We start from the raw sequence: 19,059 nt of genomic DNA on the forward strand, positions 1-19,059 counted from the left end.
GGAACCTCCAAACTGTTCTCCATAGTGGTTGTACTAATTTACATTCCCACCAACAACGTACAGAGTTCCTTTTCTCCACATCATCACCAGCATTTGTTATTGCCTGTATTTTGGATTTAAGCCGTTTTAACTGAGGTAAAATGGTATCTATCCACGGCTTTTTGAGGGTTTTTTTCATGAAGGGATGTTGAATTTTATCAAATTTTTTTCAGCATCTAATGAAACGATTGTATGGTTTTGATTTGCATTTCTCTGATGATCAGTGATGTTGAGCACCTTTTCATGTGCCTGTTTGCCATTTGTATACCTTCTTTTGAGAAACGTCTATTCAAATCTTTTGCCCGTTTTTTATTGCATTATTAGATTTATTCCTATAAGTTGTTTGAGCTCCTTATATATTCTGGTTATTAATCGCTTGTCAGATGGGTAGTTTGCAAGTATTTCCTCCCATTCTGTGGGTTGTCTCTTCACTTTGTTGATTGTTTCCTTTGCTGTGCAGAAGCTTTTCACCTTGATGTCAATCTATTTGTCCATTTTTGCTTTGGTTGCCTGTTCTTGTGGGGTATTACTCAAGAAATTTTTGCCCAGACGAATGTCCTGTAGATTTTGCCCAATGTTTTCTTGTAGTAGTTTCATATCTCGATGTGTTAGATTTAGGTCTTTAATCCATTTTGAGTTGATTTTTGTATATGGCAAGAGATAGGGGTATAGTTTCATTCTTCTGAATATGGATATCCAGTTTTCCCCGCACCATTTATTGGAAAGACTGTCTTTACCCCAGTGTATGTTCTTGGCACCTTTGTTAAAAATGAGTTCACTTTAGGTGTGTGGATTTGTGTGTTGATCAATTGAAATGATCGTATGGTTTTGATCCTTTAATCTGTTGATATGATATATCACATTGATTTGCATATGTTGATTAGGATAGCTTTGGCTATTCTGGGTCTTTTGTGGGTCCATCTAAATTTTAGGATTGTTTTTTCTGTTTCTGTGAAGAATGTCATTGGTATTTTGGCAGGGATTGCATTGAATATGTAGATTGCTTTGGGCAGTATAGACATTGTAATAAATTGATTCTTCCAATACATGATCATACAGTATTTTTCCATTTTTGAATGTCCTCTTCAATTTCTTTCATCAGTGTTTTATAGCTTTCATTATAGACATCTTTCACTTGTTTGGTTATGTTCATTTCTAGGTATTTAATTTTATGTGTGGCTGTCGTAAATGGGATTACTTTTTTATTTCTTTTTCACATTTTTCACTTTTGGCATAGAGAAGTGCTACTGATTTTTGTATGTTGATTTTGTATCCTGCAACTTTAGTGAGTTTACGAGTTCTAATAGTTTTCTTGTGGAGTCTTTAAGTTTTTCCAAATATAAAATCATATCCTCTGCAAACAAGGATTATTTGACTTCTTCCTTTCCAAGTTGGATGCCCTTTATTTCTTTCTCTTGTCTGATTGCTTTAGCTAGGACTTCCAGTACTATGCTGAATAACAGGGGTGAAAGTGTGCATCCTTGTTGTCTTCCAGATCTGAGGAAAGGCTTTCAGTTTTTCCCCATTAAGTATGATACTAGTTGTGGGTCTTTCATATATGGTTTTTATTATGCTGAAGTACGTTCCTTCTATCCACAGCTTTTTGAGGGTTTTTATCATGAAGGGATATTGAATTTTATCAAATGTTTTTTCAACATCAATTGAAATGATTGTATGGTTTTGATCCTTTATTCTGTTGATATGGTATATCACATTGATTTGCATATGTTGAACCATCTTGGCATCCCAGGGATAAATCTCCCTTGGTCATGATGAGAGATCATTCTAATATATTGTTGAATTTGGTTTGCTAGTATTTTGTTGAGGATTTTTGTATCAAAATTCTTCAGAGATATTGACCTGTAGTTTTCTTTTATGGATGTGTCTTTGTCTGGTTTTGTTATAAGGGTAATACTGGCCTTGCAGAATGGGTTTGGAAGTATTCCTTCCTCCTCCATTTTTTTGAATAGTTTGAGTAGGATTGATCTTAGCTCTTCTTGAAATGTTTGGTAGAATTCATCAGTGTAGCCATTGGATCCCAGGCTTTTCTTTACTGGGAGACTTTTTGTTACAACTTCCATCTCATTACTTGTTATTGGTCTGTTCAGGTTTTGGATTTCTTCCTGGTTCAATCTTGGTAGGTTGTATGTATCTACGAATTTGTTCATTTCTTCTACATTTTCCATTTTATTGTCATATGGTTGTACATAGTAGCCACTAATGAACCTTTGAATTTCTGCAGTATCAGTTGTAAAAGCTCCTTTTTCATTTCTAATTTAATTTATTTGGATCTTCTCTCTTTTTTTCATGGTCTGGCTAAATGTAAGTTTTGTTTTACTTTTCAAGAAAGCAGCTTTTTGCTTCATTGATCTTTTGTATTGATTTTCTCATTTGAATTTTATTTATTTATGCTCTGATCTTGTTTTCTTCCACTACTTTGGGTTTGTTTTGCTCTTGCCTTTCTAATTCTTTAAGATGCATCATTAGGTTGCTTATTTGAAGTTTTTCTTCTTTTTTGTTGGAGGCACTTATAGCTGTAAATGTCCCTCTTACTACTGCTTTTGCTGTATCCCTTAGGTTTTGTTATGTTTTGTTTCTATTTTCATTTGTTTCGAGCAATTTTTCAATTTTCTTCTTAATTTCTTCATTGACACATTGGTAATTGAAGAACATGCTGTTTAATTTCTATGTATTTGTATAGTTTCCAAAATCATTCTTGTTACTAATTTCTAGTTTTACTCCATTGTGGACAGAAAAGGTGCTAGATATTATTTGTTTATTTGAATGTTTTAAGACTTGTTTTGTGACCTAACATATGATCTATCCTTGAGAATGATCCATGTGCTGGGGAAAAGAATGTGTATTCTGCAGCTGTTGGATTACATGTTCTGTAAATATCTATTAATTAGATCCATTTGATCTACAGTGCAGATTAAGTCCAATATTTCTTTGTTGATTTTCTGTCTAGAAGATTTGTCCAGTGCTGAAAGTGGGGTGTTGAAGTCTCTAGCTATTATTGTATTGCGGCCTATCTGTCTCTTTAGCTCTAATAATAATTGGTTTATATATCTGGGTGCTCCAGTGTTGGGTGCATACATATTTAAAATTGTTATATTGTCTTGCTGGATTGACTCCTTTATCATTATATAGTGATCTTCTTTGTCTCTTCTTATTGTTTTTGTCTCAAAATCGATTTTGTCTGATATAAAGATAGCTACTCCTTATTATTTTTGTCTCAAAATCGATATTGTCTGATATAAAGATAGCTACTCCTACGGTTTTTTGGTTTCCATTGACATGGAATACCTTTTACCATCCTTTTATTTTCAGTTTACATGTATCTTTATAGGTAAAGTATGTTTCTTATAAGCAACAGATCAATGGATTTTGCCGCTATGGGATAAGACTTTTGGGGCTGTTGTGATGGGGTGAACCTATTTTGCATATGAGAAGGACAGGAATTTTGTGGGACCAGAGGGCAGACTTATGGGTTGAATTGTGTCCCCACGAAATTCATACGATGAAGTCCTAACCCTCAGGACTTCTGAATATGACCTTATTTGGAAATAGGGTCATAGCAGATGTAACTGATAAAGATGAGTTAATACTTTCATAGAGAGCTAAGTCTTGTGGAAGAGACAGACTTTTAAACCTGTAATTTCAATATGATATGGTGAATGCCATGATAGAAGTTTATTCACAGTACTGTAATAGCATATACAAGGGGCAGTTAGCCTTGGCAAGAGATCAAGGGAAGCTTCTTGTAGGAAATTATGCTGGAGCTAAATCCTGAAGGATGAGTAAGAGTTAACCAGGCAAATGAAAGGGGACATAGGATTGTTCCAGGCAGAAAGAAAAGGGTGAAGGTTTAAAGCACCATGGGACTAATAAGAAACTATGAAATGAAATTGGAAAGGCAGGCCAGATTGTTTCCCATAATTTTTGAACAAAGAAAACGTAAAAACTAGGCCATTGCACTTATTTCATTTTTACTTATTTATTTTTAATTTTTGTAAGTATATGTTAGGTGCATTCATGAAATGTTTTGATGCAGGCATACAATGCATAATAATCACATCATGGAGAATGGGGTATCCATCCCCTCAAGCATTTATCCTTTGTGTTACAAACAATTAAATTACACAGTCTTTTAGTTATTTTAAAATGTACAGTGAAGTTATTATGGACTATAGTCACCCTGTTGTGCTATCAAATAGTAGGTCTTATTCATTCTTTCTATATTTTTGTACCCATTAACCATCCATACCTCTCCCAAACTCCCCTACTCCCCTTCCCAGCCTCTGGTAACCATTCTTCTTCTACTCTCTATCTCCATGTGTTCAGTTGTTTTAATTTTTAGCTCCCACAAATAAGTGAGAACATGCAATGTTTATCTTTTATTGCCTATCTTATTTCCACTTAACACAATGATCTCCAGTTCTATCCATGTCATTGCAAATGACAGGATCTTAATCATTTTATGCCTGAATAGTGCTCCATTGTGTATATGTACCACATTTTCTTTATCTATTCATCTGTTGATGGACTCTTAGGTTGCTTCCAAATATTAGCTATTGTAAAAGCTTCTGCAACAAACATGGAAGTGCAGCTATCTCTTTGATATACTGATTTTCTTTCTTTTGGGTATATACCAAGCAGGGGGGATGCTCGATTATATGGTAGCTCAATTTTTAATTTTTGTAGAAACCTCCAAACTGTCTTCATAGTGGATATACTAATTTACATTCCTACCAACATTATACAGAGTTTTCCCATTCTCCATATTCTTGTCAGCATTTGTTATTTGCCTGTCTTTTGGATTTAAGCCACTTTTACTGGGGTGAGATGATATCTCATTGTAGTTTTGATTTGGGTTTCTCTGATGATCAGTGATGTTGAGCACCTTTTCATATACCTGTTTGCCATTTATATGTCTTTTTTTGAGAAATGTCTGTTACAGAAATGTCATTTCTCATAAAAATGTCCAATCTTTTCCCCATTTTTCATCAAATTATTAGCTTTTTTCCTTTACAGTTTTATTTGAGCTCCTTGTGTATTCTGGTTATTAATCCCTTGTCAGATGAGTAGTTTGCAAATATTTTCTCCCATTCTGTGGGTTGTCTCTTCACTTTGATTATTTCGTTTGCTCTGCATGCACTAAATTTTAAATTTCTGTCATAAAGAATAAAAATATTATCTTCAGTTAATATTTAATAAAATTAATGCTCCCTTTTATGGAATAATCTTTACAATTTAAATCTATTGCAGTATTTGAGTTGTTTTATATATGTATATTTTTCATAATTATTAGTGTATGTTAATGTATTATTCAACAAACTTAACCTGTATATTTTCTAAATTTATTGAATTAAAATAAATTCTGAATAGAACCAGTTGATTTGTTTTTCATTTGAGACTCTTTTTATAAGGATTGGTTATACTCTTCTTATCCTTTATAGAGTTGCTGTACCTCAACCAGGAGCTTCTGTACAAACAAAGGGAATTAAACCAGGCATGCCAAGCATCTTCAACCGTATGTTACTATTTGTTATTATTATTTATGAAAACTTTATGAAACATTATTCTATGAAGATTACTATTTAATTACTAAGCACAAGTAATACATGCTTAGAATGTATACTTTGCATATAGTAATATTAGCTTAGGTCACTGTCAAAAGTGTACTGATCAATTTGGTATCATCCCAAAAGTGAAAGTAATTTTAAACAAACTTATACTTACCAGTTTGTTTCATTAGTAATAGTATATCTCTTCAAATGTACTATTTTTAATAGAAGAATAAGTAGGAAGTTTAATTTTTAATTGACAACAAATATGGATAGCTCTTAAAAGTAAATTGTATCTTCTTTCTTTGCTATTGGGTTGGCTGATTTGAACTTTGGCCTCATTTCTGAAGTGATTTCATAATACAATTTTTTCTGGTGGGGTGTCCGTAGAGTAGTTTGGTTTAAGTCAGATCTTATCAGGTATCATCTCTCTGGATTAGACTTTTTAGCACTTTATTTCCTTGCTTTGCTTTTGGTGTTATTTTGTTTTCATCCTCCACCTAGACAAAAGTGATACTGTCATTTTATTGAATACTACCTTGTTAAATTTGATGTCTCAACGAACCTTTCCAAAGTATTTAAATATGACTTTTGTTGATTGTTACATGATATAAAATTGGAGCATTGTGAACAAGTCCATTCTAAACATTTTAAATCTTTTTAGAAACATCTGTCCTTACCTATTAGATTTATGTGGGTTAGTTAATAATAGATTTTTATTCATTTCTCCTGTCATATTCTAGACTGATTATTCTCTATGAGGCTGAATACTTTGTCCAAAAGTTTCAATGAGCACTTTAGATGATTTCAGTAAAAAATGTAATTTGCGTACTTATGGAGAAAAAGATTATTTTTCCCAGCTAAGCATAATTTGAATTAAAAAAATGTTCCTCAGGCAATGGATCTTGCCTGGACTCTAAATTCTAAAAATGAAGGAGAAAACCATAATTGTTCCCAGGTTTTGTGATTCTCTGTTTAATATCCAAGAAAGCAATTAAATTCTATTCTTCAGCTTGTCAGCTTGGTGATTAAACTTCATACAGATTTCTATATTAGCATCTGCTAAGATTATCCCATCTCTTTTACCTACAGAAGATAATATGGTACTTCTCACAATTATATAATAGTAGTACCAGCCATTTATTGAGCATTTATGTGTCAGGCACTGTGCTGAGCTTTATGGACACATTTTGTTTATCTCACAGGAAGTGGTTATTTGAAATTAATTTCAACTTTTCCTTCCTATTCCATGCTGTTTTGGAGAAAGCTCTTGTTCAGATGTAAGTTAATCATTCACTTGCTAACTAAAATTGAAAGATAGAATGGATTGAGTCTTAGGTTGCAGAAAGAAATAAATCCAAGAATAGCCTGACAGACCAGTAGCAAAAGGAGGGATTGCCTTATGGTAAATCTGGCTGATTGAAAACCCACAAAAGAAAAACATTATAATATAAGTATCTAATCAAGCTCTAAACAAGAATGAAAAATCACCAGGTGCCAGAAACAAAAAAGGAATTTAAATTTACTAGTGAGTAGGAACCAAAACTGAAAGTGTTCATAGACATCTCAGAACTAGATAGAGACCTTAATTTTCATGGGCTGAGGTATAATAACCACATGGGAAGGAGAGTCCAGACCACAGGCCTCCTACTTGTGAAGAAGTAAAACTAATGTAAAGTTGGAAGTTTGCAGAAGGGCAGAAAAATTGTGACCATGAATGTGGAGAGATATCAAAGAGCTTCCTGTATCTCCTGGGCAATGGGTAAGAAAAAGTCATCTGAGAGAAAGTGGAATCCCAGACCTGTGCAGCATGGAAGTATGGTTGCAGTTCACATGATTAAAATGGTGAGGCTACTGAACTAAGGAGTTAACACTAATATCTGGTCCAAAATCAGTGAAATCAAGACCCTAAGGTCTAGACAAAGGCAGTTGTGAAACTTCCTAAAAGGGAGGTTTCTTGTAACCTAGGGTGCTTGGGATTCCCTTGGAAAACAATATCTACAGAAAATGGATTCATGGTGAAAAATTACAAACTTCCAAAGGAAATGAGCTACTACTGAAAAGCAATGTGATCAGATGTAACACATGGATGAATTTATACCCCAGGAACTAGAAATACTAGGCCAATCAGAAAGAGGCTTTGAAACGTATGTTTATTATTTTTATAATTTTTTATAGAGATAGTGTCTCACTATGTTTCCCAGGTTGATCTCAAACTCCTGGCCTCACGTGATCCTCCAGCCTCAGCCTTCCAAAGTGCTGGGATTACAGGTGTGAGCCATCACATCCAGCTCTAAAATAAACATGTTTAAAAAGTTAAAGGAATAAATAAAAGTCAGTAGGTTGGAAACAGAAAAATATGAAGAACTGACATATGTGAAAAAGGTATCCACACACACACTTATCGGTAGAGGATGAGTAGAATAATAGATAAATGCAGATGAAGAAATAATTTAGTGTATTTGGAGATACTGATGAAATCACACCAGAGAGTGGTAAAGAGTTTAGAAAGGTAAAATACAAGTTGAGAGACATAGTGGATAGGATGAGAAAGTCCAATTTATATCTAATAAAGGTTCAGGAGGACAGAACAGAGATAGTTAGGAAGAAGCAGTATTTGAAGAGGGTATTTTTTCAAAATTGTATATATATAAAAATGAATTATTAAATTGAAGGATCACAGTGAATTCTGAGTAGAATAAAAATAAACTGTATCTAGACATATGATATGTGATAAATCATACAGACCATGATAGTGAACCTGCAGAGCATCAAAGATAAACATCCTTAAAACTACCAGAGATAAAAAAAAAGACAGATTTATCAACAAAGAAAACAAAATTAGACGGAAAAATTTCCCAAAAACAATAATGCTTTAGACAGTGAAATATCTTCAAAGTGTTGAGATAATTCCTAACCTGGAATTTTATGTCTACCTAAACAATCAAGCAAGAGTGACGGTGAAATAAAGATATTTTCAGATAGTCAGAGACTAAAAGAGTTATTACTTGTAGAGTCTCAATGAAAGAATTACTAAAGAATTCTGAGAGATGGAAAATCAAACCAAAAGGAAATATCAGAATGTAAGAAGCAATGGTAAGCAAAGAAGTTAGTAAAATATTGGTAAATATAAATAAATATATGCAGTAGAAATTAATAACTATGGTAACAAATTATTTCATGGGATTTGAAACAAAGTCGAATGAAAATACTATTTAAGGTGAAATGGATGGAAAGATGAGAATTAAAGCATTCTAAGATCATTGTATCTTTATGGAAAATAGAGATTTATATACTGCAGGCTTTGTAAATTTAAACTTGTGAGTTAAAAATTTAAGATCAAGCTGAAAGAATAGGATAGAATGTGTAACTTCTGAAGCAGCACAGAAAAAAAGGGGAGGAATTATGAAAAATTTTTCAGGGCAGTAAAGGTAGAAAAAAGGGGGAAAAAGCAAAGAAAAAGCATGATTAAAATAAAACATGGGCTGGGCATGGTGGCTTATGTCTGTGATTCCTGCACTTGGGGAGTCTGAGACAGGAAGATTACTTGAGGCCAGGAGTTCAAGACTAGTCTGGGCAACATAATGGGACTCCATCTCTCTCTCTCTTTTTTTTTTAAGATAAAACACAAAATGATATAGCTGAGATAATTCTGAATTATCAACAATTTCAATAAATGTAAACATATTAAACTTTCGTATTTCAATCTTAAAAATTAATCCAGTTACATCCTACATATAAGGGACACACTTAAGCCTGGTGCAGTGGCATGCACCTATAGTCCTAGCTACTCAGGAAGCTGAGGCAGGAGGATCACTTGAGCCCAGGAGTTTGAGACTGTAGTGTGCTATGATTGTGTCTGTGAATAGCCACTGCACTTCAGCCTGGGCAACATAGTGAGAACCAATCTCAAAAGAAATTTTTTTTAAGAGAGAGACATACTTAAGCAAAATTATATAAAAAGTTGAAAATAAAGGAATGGCAAAATATATACCTGATATATACTAACCAAGAGAAAAGTGGTATAGCAATATTCATATGAAGTAAATAGAATTTAAGGTAAAAACTGTAAGTAAAGATAAATAGGGACGATATAGAATATATAGGATGATAAATGGACATTCCACTAAGAATACAGTAACAATCATGAATGTGTATAACATATAATATAATCTTAAAAAGGTAAATAACCTGGTGGATTTTAAGAGCAGTTGGTGCACATAACAGTCATGGTGCACTCCTCTTAAAATAATAGAACAAGGAGACAAAAACATCATTAAATGCACACACACACACACACACACACGCCACTGAAAACCAGGATAAACGATATCTTAAAAGAAGCAAAAGAGAAAAGAAAAAAATACACATAAGTCACAAAGGATCAAAGACAAGCATGACAGCAGATGTCTCTTAAGAAATCATGTAATCACGGAGCATGCCTATATTACCAGTGACTTGGGAGGCTGAGGCAGGAGATTCGCTTGAATTCAGGAGGCGGAGGTTGCAGTGAGCCAAAATTGCACCACTGCACTCTAGCCTGGGTGACAGAGTGAGATTCTGTCAAAAAAAAAAAAAAAAACCTGTAAACTTAGAATTCTATACACAGTGACTATAACTTTTAAAAATAAAGGCAAAATAAAGACAAAAGCTGCAAAAGCTGCAAAAGCTGAGAGAATTCATCACCACGAGACCTACACAATGAAAAATATTAAAGGAAGTTCTTCAGGCGGAAAATGTATAGCACCTGATAGAAATTTTTATCTAAGTAAAGGAAGATAAAGCACTAGAATTAGTAAATAGGTGGGTAAAATAAAATATATTTTCTCATTTCTCTTTTAGATCAGAAATAATAAAAATATATTGTGGAGTTTATAGTTTATATAGAAGTAAAGTGTTATGAAAAAATAGCATGATGACTGGAGGGGATATGGAAATACACTGTTCTAAAATTCTTACACTACATGCATGAAGATGCATAGCATCATTTGAAGGTAGATTGTAGTAAGTTAATGTTGTATATTGTAGACCTTGGAGAAAACACTAAAAAAAAAGTGTAGCTAATCAATAGCAGGGCTTAATGGGATTATTTTTTATTTTATTTTATTTTATTTTATTTTATTTTATTATACTTTTAAGTTCTAGGATACATTTGCAGAACGTGCAGGTTTGTTACATAGGTATATATGTGCCATGATGGTTTGCTGCACCCATCAACCCATCGTCTACATTAGGTATTTCTCCTAATACTATCCCTCCCCTAGCCCCCAACATGCCGACAGGCCCCAGTGTGTGATGTTCTCCTCCCTGTGTCCATGTGTTCTCATTGTTCAACTCCCACTTGTTAGTGAGAACATGCAGTGTTTGGTTTTCTGTTCTTGTGTTAGTTTACTGAGAATGATGGTTTCCAGCTTCATCCATGTCCCTGAAAAGGACATGAACTCATCCTTTTTTATGGCTGCATAGTATTCCATGGTGTATATGTGCCACATTTTCTTTATCCAGTCTATCATTGTTGGACATTTGGAATGGTTCCAAGTCTTTGCTATTGTGAACAGTGCCTCAATAAACATAAGTGTGCATGTGTCTTTATAGTAGAATAATTTATAATCCTTTGAGTATATACCCAGTAATGGGATTGCTGGGTCAAATGGTATTTCTGGTTCTAGATCCTTGAGGAATCACCAAACTGTCTTCCACAATGGTTGAACTAATTTACACTCCCACCAACAGTGTAAAAGCATTCCTATTTCTCCACATCCTCTCCAGCATCTGTTGTTTCCTGACTTTATAATGATCACCATTCTAACTGGCATGAGATGGTATCTCATTATGGTTTTGATTTGCATTTCTCTAATGACTAGTGATGATGAGATTTTTTTTCATATGTTTTTTGGCTGCATAAATATCTTCTTTTGAGAAGTGTCTGTTCATATCCTTCACCCACTTCTTGATGGGGTTGTTTATTTTTTTCTTGTAAATTTGTTTAAGTGACCAGTGGAACAGAACAGAGGCCTCAGAAATAACACCACACATCTACAACCATCTGATCTTTGACAAACCTGACAAAAACAAGCAATGGGGAAAGGATTCCCTATTTAATAAATGGTGTTGGGAAAACTGGCTAGCCATGTGCAGAAAACTTAAACTGGACCCCTTCCTTACACCTTATACAAAAATTAACTCAAGATGGATTAGACTTAAACGTAAGACCTAAATCCATAAAAACCCTAGAAAAAAACCTAGGCAATATCACTCAGGACATAGGCATGGGCAAAGACTTAGGAATAAAACACCAAAAGCAATGGCAACAAAAGCCAAAATTGACAAATGGGATCTAATTAAACTAAAGAGCTTCTGCACAGCAAAAGAAACTATCATCAGAGTGAACAGGCAACCTACAGAATGGGAGAAAATTTTTGCAATGTATCCATCTGACAAAAGGCTAATATCCAGAATCTATAAAGGGATTATTTTTTAAAGCATTCAATCCAAGAGAAGGCAGGAAAAGAGAAAATTGATCTAAGGAATAGATGAGTCAAAGAGAAACAATAGAAAAGTAGCAAATTTAAGTCCTTCCATGGTTAATTGCAGGCATACCTCAGAGATATTGTGGGTTTGGTGCCAAACCATTAGAATAAAGTGAAAACTGCAGTAGAGCAAATAACACAAATTTTTAGGTTTTTCAGTACATATAAAAGTTATGTTTACATTCTAATAAGTATGCAATATCATTATATCCAAAAATGTACATACTTGAATTTAAAAATACTGTATTGCTAATAAATGCTAACCATCATCTGAGCCTTAAGTGAGTCATAGTCTTTTTGCTGGCGGAGGGTCTTGCCTTATGCTGATGGCTGTGGCAGTTTCTTTTTCTTTTTTTTTTTAAGTTGTTATTAGCTTTATTTTTTTCAGGTTTTCTTTTTTTATTATACTTTAAGTTCTAGGGTACATGTGCACAACGTGCAGGTTTGTTACATATGTATACATGTGCCATGTTAGTGTGCTGCACCCATTAACTCGTCATTTACATTAGGTATATCTCCTAATGCTATCCCTCCCCCCACCGCCCACCCCATGACAGGCCCCAGTGCTTGATGTTCCCTACCCTGTGTCCAAGTGTTCTCATGTTCAATTCCCACCTATGAGTGAGAACATGTGGTGTTTGGTTTTCTGCCCTTGGGATAGTTTGCTCAGAATGATGGTTTCCAGCTTCATCCATGTCCTTAAAAAGGACATGAACTCATCCTTTTTTATGGCTACATAGTATTCCATGGTGTATATGTGCCACATTTTCTTAATCCAGTCTATCATTGATGGACATTTGGGTTGGTTCCAAGTCTTTGCTATTGTGAATACTGCCACAGTAAACATACGTGTGCATGTGTCTTTATAGCAGCATGATTTATAATCCTTTGGGTATATACCTAGAAATGGGATGGCTGGGTCAAATGATATTTCTAGTTCTAGATCCCTGAGGAATCGGCTTTGGCAGTTTCCTAAAATAAGACAGCAATAAATTTTGCCACATCAGTTGACTTTTCCTTTCAGGAAAGATTTCTCTGTAGCATGTGATGCTGTTTGACAGCATTTTACCCAGAGTAGAACTTCTTTCAAAATTGGAGTCACTCCTTTCAAAAATTGACACTACTTTATCTATTATGCTAAGCTTATGTAATATTCTAAATTCTTTATTTTAATTTTAACAGTGTTCACGACATCTTCACCAGGAATAGATTCAATCTCAAAAAAACCACCTTTGTTCATTTGTAAGAAGCAACTCTTCGTCCATTCAAGTTTTATGATGAGATTGCAGCAATTTAGTAACATCTTCAGACTCCACTTCTAATTCTAGTTCTCCTGCCATTTCCACCACTTCTGCAGTTACTTCCTACCCTAAAGTGTTGAACACCTCAAAGTCATCTATGGGGTTTGGAATCAATTTCTTCTAAACTCCTGTTAATGTTGATATTTTGGCCTCCTTCCATAAATCACAAATACTTTAAATGGCATCTAGAATGGTGAATCCTTTCCAGAAGGTTTTCAAATTTCCAGGAAGTTTTCAGTTTTCACTTTTGCCCAGATCCATCAGAGGAATCACTATGGTAGCTATAGCCTTATGAAATGCATTTCTTAAGAATTAAGACTTGAAAGTCAGAATTACTCCTTGATCCATGGGCTTCTGAATGGTTTTGTGTTTGCAGGCACGAAAACAACATTGAACTCCTTGATGGAACTCCGTCAGAGCTCCTGGTCATCAGAGCTCCTGAGTGACTGGGTGCATTGTCAATAAGCAGTAATATTTTGAGGGGAATCTTTTTATCTGAGCAGTAGTTCTCAATAGTGGGCTTAAAATATTCAGTAAACCATACTATAAACAGATGTGCTGTCATTGAGGCTTTGTTCCATTTCTAGAGCACAGGCAGAGTAGATTTAGCATAATTCTTAAGGGCCCCAGGATTTTTGGAATGGTAAATGAGCATTGGTTTCAACTTAAAGTCATCAGCTGCATTAGCCCCTAAGAAGAGAGTCAGCCTGCCCGTTGAAGATTTAAAGCCAGGCATTGACTTTTCCTCTCTAACTATGAAAGTCTTAGATGGCATCTTCTTCCAATACAAAGCTATTTTATCTCCATTGAAAATCTGTTTTTCAGTGTAGCCACCTTCATCAGTTATCTTAGCTGGATTTTCTGAATAACTTGCAGCTTCTACATCAGAACTTGCTGCCTCACCTTGCACTTTTATGTTATGGAGATAGCTTCTTTCTTAAACCTCATGAACCAATCTCTGCTAGCTTCCAACTTTTCTTCTCCAGCTTCCTCACTTATCTTAGCCTTCATAGAATTGAAGAGAGTTAGGTTAGGGCCTTGCTAGGAATTAGGCTTTGGCCTTAGGGAATATTGTTGTGGCTAGCATGATATTCTATTCAGACCACCAAAACTTTCTTTAGATCAGCAATAAGGCTGTTTCAGTTTGTTATCATTCATGTGTTCACTAGAATAGCACTTTTACTTTCCTTCAAGAACTTTTACATTGCACTCTCAACTTGGCTAATTGTTTGGCTCAGAAGGCCTTAGTTTTCAGCCTATCTTGTTTTTTAACATGCCTTCCTCACTAAACTAAATTGTTCCTAGCTTTTGATTTAAAATGAGAGATGTGTGACTCTCCTTTCACTTGAACACTTAGAAAACATGATAAGGTTATTCATTGGCCTAATTTCAATATTAGTTTGTCTTAGGGAGTAGGGAGACTTGAGGAAAAGAGGATAGACAGGGAAATGGCCAGTAATTGGGGCAGTTAGAACACACACAGTATTTTTCAATTAAGTTTGCTATCTCATATGGGTGTGGTTTGTGGCGCCTCAAAACAATTACAATAGTAGCATCAGAGATCAGTAATCACAGGTCACCATAATATATATAATAATTTAAAAGTTTGAAATATTGTGATAATTACCAAAACGTGACGCAGAGACACAAAATGAACATATGCTGTTTAAAAAATGTCACCAATAGACTTGCGCAACACAGGGTTCCCACAGACCTTCAATTTGCAAAAAAATGCAATATCTGTGAAGCACAATAAAGTGCATTAAAACAAGGTATGCCTTTATATTAAAATAAATAGCATAAATACCCCAAGTAAAAAGTGGAGATTATCATATTGGATACAAAAGTAAGACCCAACCATATACCATCTAAAAGAAAACCAATTTAAATGTAAAGATATGATATAAAAAGATGGAAAAGCACATACCATACAAAAGAAAACTTGAGTGTCTACACTTATATAAGAACAGTAGATTTCTGATACAATCAACTATAACTGGATATTGATAAAAATTTAAAGTAGAGAAATGAGAAGAGTCAAGGATCCCTTAATTACCTACTCCTTGTCTCTTTTTGACAAACTCAGTATTCCAGCTGGAGTAGGCATTTGTATTAGGGAGAGACTCATGCACCTCCCCACTTTCTTAGAATAGATATGCTGCAACCACCATTTGAGAATAATTTGACAATACCTAATTTGTTGGGAATGTGTTACACTCTGTGACCTAGAAATTCCATTTATGTCTTTGGCCACATAGGAAGACACATTCCAAGATTTTCGCTGGAAAATTATTTATAATAGAGAAAATTAAAAGCTAAATGTTAATTAACAGATGATTATAAATATAGCATATTAATATACTGTAATATTATATTGCAGTTTTAAGAATGAATTAGATCTATATGTGTCAACATGGTCACTAATGTATTCCCAGGTAGTTTCATGATAACTTTGGCTTTTTAGATGCTTGTAAATTCAAAAGTCATTCATTTTGTGAATACACAATTAATATGTTTGTGTGGTTTGTTTGTGCTTATATCTAGTAACTCAGACATACACTTGAAAAGTTAACAGTAACACAAGGCATTACAGGTAGCCTCTGACTTTCACTAGTCTTTAAAAAGTCCGTTATATACTTGCTAGCAAGAAGGAGAGGCAAAGAAAGTAGCTCCTTTCCCTCCCCCATGCCTCCATACATCCCATTACATTTTTTTTTTTTTTTGAGACAGAGTCTTGCTATGTCACCCAGGCAGGAGTGCAATGGCACGATCATGGCTCACTGCAGCCTCGACCTCCCAGGCTCAAGCAATCCTCCCACCTCAGCTACCAAGTAGATGGAACCATAGGTGTGTGCCATAATGCCTGCTTATTTTATTACTATTACTATTATTATTATTATTACTTTGTAGAGACAGGGTCTCCCTATGTTGCCTAAGCTGGTCTTGAACTCCCGGCCTCAAGCAGTCCTCCTGCCTCAGGCTCCTAAAGTGCTGGGATTACAGGCGTGAGCCTGCCTCTATCAACCTACCACTCTTATCCACGTAATGAAATGCTTGGAGTAGATTTAAAAAAAAAAATTCACGATGCCTACGTACATACGTTTGAACTGCATTCTTTTTTTAACCTTACGACCTAAATGTAAATGTTCCTCATTAAAACATTGAACCAATCTCACCAGAAATAAGAGTAAAATAGATAATTGAAATAATAGAATGAAAATTATAATTGTAAAATATAAAAATATAATTTTGCTAAGTAATTAACCTATATTTTAGCTATGCATTAAGCTTAAAATATAACATGTTTCATATAGTAATTTTATTAATATTCAAAAACAACTAGTTCATGATTTTCCATCTTATTTTTAGAAAAACCTGAGCTCTAGATATATTTTGTCTCTTTCCTATTTATTGTCTTTGATTTGTTACTATTCACAACCAATAACTGCCAATGTCTCCTGTATTGATTTCATACTGATTTGTATTACTTAATTATGAAGATACAATTGAGGTAGGTAATTGTAGTCCCCAGTTACTAAAATAAAAAAATAAAGCATGTTTCTTTAGAGGAATTTTTCATATAAACATTTGTACCTTGGCAGTCCTTAATATTAACACTCAAATAAGAAAATATGCATAGAAAATATTCTGGCTTTTTCCAAACAGGTCAATCATATAATTGTTTTCTATAAGGTAGATGTAAATACTTAATTTTTAAAAATTAGAATAGCATATCACTTTTTCTTTTGCATGCTGTATTCTAAAATAAGTCAAGCAGGAATGTTTAATATGGGTTAGATCATTGCAATAGCTACTAATTGTTGTTCTGATTATGTACTTTTATTAGTTTGAGAAGAGATTTATTTCTAGAAGATACAAAAGATGAAGTCATTTCCCAATCATCAATTTAGTCCTACTAACTCTTTTTCTCAGCTTTGATTTATTCCTTTTGATCTTTTCATGTGTGACTAAGTTTTTTATCCCTTTTGTTATCAATCATTATTATAGGAATTTGTGTGTTCATCAACTGAATTTTTAGTTTAAAAAACTCTTTTGTAGTATTGCAATATTTTAAATTCCTGGTAAGAAGTATGTGTTCAACTTCTTCATCTTCCCTTACAACTCAAACTAATACTTTACCTTGTAATACATTTTCAATAAGTCTCCAGCTAGGCTTAAGAAACCAAGCAAGTACTCTGGGAATATGTAATAAAGTCTGATAATCAGAAGTAGCATTTTAACCATACTGAAACCTTGCTATTGCAGCCACCTTCTGCCTCAGCAAGGTTTTTTATGCTAGGATAAGAATACCAGGACATAGGCAAGAAAGAAAGTCAGCAACTTTGGTAAACTCTTAAGCTGTCAGCCTATCTCAGCTAGCAGAACTGTTGTTCCAAAATCAATTTTTTTTTCTGATTTTACAGTGTTTCCGATTCTACCATGGTACATTATTTAATCAAAATATTAACTTGTACCAAATTCCTTAACACAATGTCTGGCACATAATAGGGGTTCTGTAATTGTTTGTTGAATGGATGAACGAATGTCATAATGTATACGTGTATTAGTCTGTTCTCACACTGCTATAAATGACTGCCTGAGACTGGGTAATTTACGAAGAAAAGAGGTTTAATTGGCTCACAGTTCCACATGGCTGGGGAGGCCTCAGGAAACCTACAATCATGCCAGGCACGTCTTATATGGTGGCAGGCAAGAGAGACAATGTGTGCAGGAAGAAATGTCAAACACTTATAAAACCATCAGATCTCGTGGGAACTATCTCATTTTCATGAGAACAGCATGGGAGAACCACCCCCATGATCCAATCACCTCTCACTAGGTCTCTCCCTCAACACCTGGGGATTACAACTCAAGATGAGTTTTGGGTAGGAATACAAAGCCTAACCATATCAATAAGGGATAAATTATATTCTGCATTAGAAACTTAATGTGTTAGATTTTAATCATACATAAATGATAATTTGATTTGATGATAGAGAACAACAAAAATTGAGGGGGTCTTTCATCTCAATTTCGTTCCCTTTTTGTTTTCCATAAAGGAGTGTCATATATAATAAATAAATGGCCCCTTTGTTTTTCGTTTTTGTTTTGTTTTTTTTTTCTTGTTTTTTTTGGTTTTTTTGTTTTGTTTTGTTTTTTAGTGACAGGTCTCTCTATGTTAACTAGGCTGGTCTTGAACTCCTGGCTTCAAGTGATCCTCCTGCCTCAGCCTCCAAAAATGCTGAGATTACAGGCATGAACCACCATGCCCAACCCCTAAATGGCCCCTCTGAAGGAGAGAAGTAATGAAGAAGGAGACTGTATTTGTTCAGTTTACTTTTAGCAGAGATTAACAAAAGTTTATTTTAGGCTCAAATTTCCACCAAGAGTGAGTGATCTCTAATCATGAATTTAATTTAATTTGAATTTGTCACTGAATATAAAAAGAACATATGTTTAAGAGCATTTAGAACATTTAGAAAAAGTAGAAAGAACGTAATTACAAATCTACATAATTCCAACAACAGAGAAAACAATGTCACTTTAGTATTTTACGGTAAAAGTTTATTTTGAAAGTGAATTTAGTTCCTCACTTTAATAAGAATTTTCTTTTGTATATTC

The 19,059-nt window shown here is 34.2% G+C and overlaps 1 protein-coding gene across 2 annotated transcripts in view; it reads left to right on the forward strand.

Moving 5' to 3' along the window:
• The window catches only part of RADX (RPA1 related single stranded DNA binding protein, X-linked), a 67,326-nt gene that overhangs the window by 30,674 nt on the left and 17,593 nt on the right, over positions 1 to 19,059 (forward strand). For both annotated transcript variants that reach the window (XM_003819663.4, XM_063601895.1), the window contains one exon: positions 5,499 to 5,572. In XM_003819663.4, the coding sequence (XP_003819711.1) occupies positions 5,499 to 5,572 (74 nt within the window). The remainder of the gene's footprint in view (positions 1 to 5,498; positions 5,573 to 19,059) is intronic.

Source organism: Pan paniscus, chromosome X (assembly GCF_029289425.2).
Source record: "Pan paniscus chromosome X, NHGRI_mPanPan1-v2.0_pri, whole genome shotgun sequence".
In the NCBI taxonomy this organism is placed as follows: domain Eukaryota; kingdom Metazoa; phylum Chordata; class Mammalia; order Primates; family Hominidae; genus Pan; species Pan paniscus.